This window comes from Myotis davidii, unplaced genomic scaffold (genome assembly GCF_000327345.1).
Source record: "Myotis davidii unplaced genomic scaffold, ASM32734v1 scaffold991, whole genome shotgun sequence".
In the NCBI taxonomy this organism is placed as follows: domain Eukaryota; kingdom Metazoa; phylum Chordata; class Mammalia; order Chiroptera; family Vespertilionidae; genus Myotis; species Myotis davidii.
The window spans coordinates 258,052-261,581 of record NW_006283137.1 but is presented as its reverse complement, the minus strand read 5'-3'; the positions used below and the strand labels follow the sequence as shown (position 1 = coordinate 261,581).

Here is a 3,530-nt window from a genome sequence, read left to right as displayed (position 1 = left end):
TGGAGCCTGTCTTGCAGATCGACTCGTACGAGCGGCTGTACGAGGAGGTGTCGCGGTGCGAGAACACGCAGGTGTTCAGTGGGTGGCTGCAGTGCGACTGCCGGCCCTTCAAGCAGGCGCTGCTCAACACCATCAAGCGCTGGAGCTTCATGTTCAAGCGCCACCTGAGCAACCATGTGGTCAGCAGGTGGGCGCCCCCCACACCCCGCTGCCCGGACCATGCCAGAGGGCAGACAGGGGGTGTGGGAGGGCGAAGGTCCAGCTGAGAGGCAGCACCCCACCTCGGGCGGTGCCAGCAGGAGGGGCACCTGGCTGCCAGGACACTCCACTGCCTCCCCCGCACTCACGGTAACCAGGTGCCGAGTACCCCCAGGAGCCTAGAGCCTGGCTGGGTGGCCTGACAGGTGGCGAATGTCCCAGTGACGGTGCAGCTGCAGGCGGCGGGCAGGTCCTGAGTGCATGGGGCTGAGCTGAGGGCGGGGAGGCAGCAGGGGCCTCCCTGGATCTGCCCCTCAGGCCGAGGGGAGCGGGTGGAGAACAGCGCGTCCGGGATGGACTGGAGGAGGAGGGGCACCTGTCACAGGCGCTGTCTCGCCCCGCAGCCTCGGTGACCTGGAGGCCTTCATGAAAGCCGCCAGGGCCGGCCTGAAGACGCCGGTCAGGGAAGGGGATTACGACGGCCTGGTGGAGGTGATGGGGCACCTGATGAAGGTGAAGGAGCGGCAGGTGGCCACCGACAACATGTTTGAGCCCCTGAAGCAAACCATCGAGCTGCTCAGGACGTACGGGGAGGAGATGCCGGAGGAGATCCACGTGAAGCTGCAGGTGGGCGGCGGGGGGGCCTCGGCGTCCGGGGCAGGGAGGGCGGCCAGGAGCCCTGGCCGTGGCCGGGGGAGGGGCTGTGGACGAGACCCCTTCTTGTGGACACGGAGCAGAGGTGGAGGAGCTGCGGCTCAGGTCCAGGTTGTGTGGGCAGCTGGCTGCGGACCCGTGCTGAGGGCTGGGCGTGTGGGTGGCTGGTTCCAGGAGCTCTGGGACTGCAGACCGGGTGGGGAGTGGCGGGGAAGCGGTGAGATGAAACGGGTTAGAGGTGCGCCGCAGCTGACGGAATCCCTGAGCTCATCGTAGAAGGTGAAACCACGGCCATCTGTGGGCAGAGTCCGGGGGTTGGATTTTTTCTTTAAAATATTTTATGGTTTTAAGAACAATATTTGCCCAGGTCTGAAGAACTTGTAAAATATAACAGGGTAGTGGCTGCCAGGGACAGGGTGCGGCGGCAGCTGCAGCGATGACACAGGCAGTTCCTTCGTGGTGACAGCCCTGCGGGGACCGGGGCAGTGGCTGCAGGAATCTATGCATGGGATAAAATTGCCTAGGATTTTTGCAACTTCGATGTGGCCTTTTGAAACTCTCTCTCTCTCTCTCTCTCTCTCTCTCTCACACACACACACACACACACACACACACACACACACGTATACACACACTGCACATACATGCATGCATACGTGTGTACATACAATGCACAGCACACGTGCATGCACACACGGGCTCAGGTCACCTGGGCCACAGTCGCGTGCAGATGCCGCTGCCTGGCGTGGTTGCTGGGAGCGGCTCCCTGGGGCCTGTTTCCCGCCGGAAAGTCTGAAAAGAGCAGAACTAGGAGCGCCCCTGCCTCTGCCGGCCTAGGAGCTGCCGGAGCAGTGGACCAACACCAAGAAGCTGGCCATCCTGGTGAAGCAGAACGTGGCGCCCCTGCAGGCCAACGAGGTCAACATCCTGCGGAGGAAGTGCCAGCAGTTCGAGGTTAGGCGTGGGGGCTCCAGAGCTGGCGGCAGGCGGCAGCTCATCAGAGACACAGGATGGCCAGGCCAGAGCGGCTCGCACTGCAGAGGTGGGTGGGCCTGGCAGCGGGAGGCAGAGGGTCATCCCCACCCCGGGAAGAGCAGGGAGGGAGCCCATGGGGATGGGAGGCTGGGTTGCCCCTGCAGCTCTAGGGGAGTCCCCGCTGGAGGCCTGGGACCTGGGAAACTGGGGGTGGGGGTGGGGTGTGAAGGGAGACCCTAGCCTGAGCCGTAGAGCCATGACCACCAGCCTTCACTACCTGCTTTGTGCGGAGGTGGGGCTGGCAGGCCTCTCATCCCACATCCCCTCGCCCTCCTGGCTGGGGCAGTCCTTTGGTGCCAGTGGCTCTGAGGAAGGCCCAGGGCCCAGGGCCCACCTGCGTGCAGGGGCGGCCCTGCTCACCGCATCCCTCGCCACCCGCCCGCAGGAACAGAAGAGCATCCTGGCCATGGAGCGCATCATGGAGGGGCTGTGCAAGTCGGGGAGCCTGTTCGAAGTCGCTGTGCCCGACTACAAGCAGCTCAAGGCGTAAAATAATAAGTATTTATAAGTAATTAAACATTTCAATCATTTTAAGTAGGTTAAGGCTATTTGAGACTGATATTACCTACATATTCTATCTACATTTGTAAAAATGACTATTTGATTAGCTGGTCTCCTGGCCTGGGGGGGGGGTCTCTCTCCACAGCATCTCTGCACAGACCTCTCTCTCTCCTCCTCCTCCTCCCTCACATCTCACCTCTCTTTAAAATGTTTAAAAAATAGCCCAGCCGGGAGGCTCAGCGGGAAGTTGCCCTGGTTTCCCCTCATGAGTGGCGCCTCCGCCATTGGCCGTCCTCATCTTCCCTCCCTCCCGCCGCCTGCGTCCGGCAGCGAGGCTCCTGGGCCGTACCCCGTGGCCTTTCCCGAGGACCCGCTTTGCGAGTCCTGCCCCTTCTCCGTGGCTCCGCTGCCACCCTGTCCACCGGCCTCACCGCCGCTCCCTCCTTCCTCCGGTTTGCTGGGGTTTGGTTTGCTCTCTCCTCTTCATTTCCTGGTTTGATTATTGATCGGACCCGTTTCACCTTTTCCCGCGTGAACATTCAGTGTCGTGGGACCGCCTCTCGGCTGTAGCCACGCCACCTGTTTGGGTATTTCCTGCAGTTCTGCGTGGTCTTTGCCTTCTGTTTGTCTGTTTGCTTTTTATTTCTTTGAGGCTCCGCTCGAGCCTCGGGTGGTCTGGAAGCCTGTCTTCAGTCCCGAATGCCGGGCATTTTCCTGTTGCCTTCCTGCTGCCGATTCCTGGTCTGACTCCAATGCGCAGAGAACAGTCTGTGGCTTCAACTGGGTTTACGTTCCTTAGGCTTGTCCTCTGGCGCAGCTACGGCTTATCTGGGGGGCGGTCCCCTGGGCACCTGGGGGGTGGGGGGTGGGTAGGGGGGAGCACGTTCCGCTTTTGTTGGGCGGAATGCTGTGTGTGCCGGTCAGACCCTGTGGTCGGTCTTGTGGTTCGGTCCTTCTATGTCCTAACAGATTTTCTGCCAAAATAGATTTTAAGTGCTAACTTCCAAGTTGTATCTTTTTAAAATTTTATCTTTTATTTTCGATCTTTTAAGTTGCATCTCTCCCACAGGGTTGTTTTCCCCCTGTACCCACCCAGTTCACCAACCTCTGTCATTCCTTCTAAGGGGTCCTCCCTGGCATTG

The 3,530-nt window shown here is 60.5% G+C and overlaps 1 protein-coding gene across 1 annotated transcript in view; it reads left to right on the top strand.

Annotated features, from left to right (window-relative positions):
* Positions 1-3,530, top strand: part of DNAH17 (dynein, axonemal, heavy chain 17) — a 107,024-nt gene that overhangs the window by 16,306 nt on the left and 87,188 nt on the right. Inside the window, 4 exon segments of the mRNA XM_015562672.1 lie at positions 18-187; positions 603-825; positions 1,690-1,873; positions 2,253-2,373. Of these exon segments, the coding sequence (XP_015418158.1) occupies positions 18-187; positions 603-825; positions 1,690-1,873; positions 2,253-2,373 (698 nt within the window).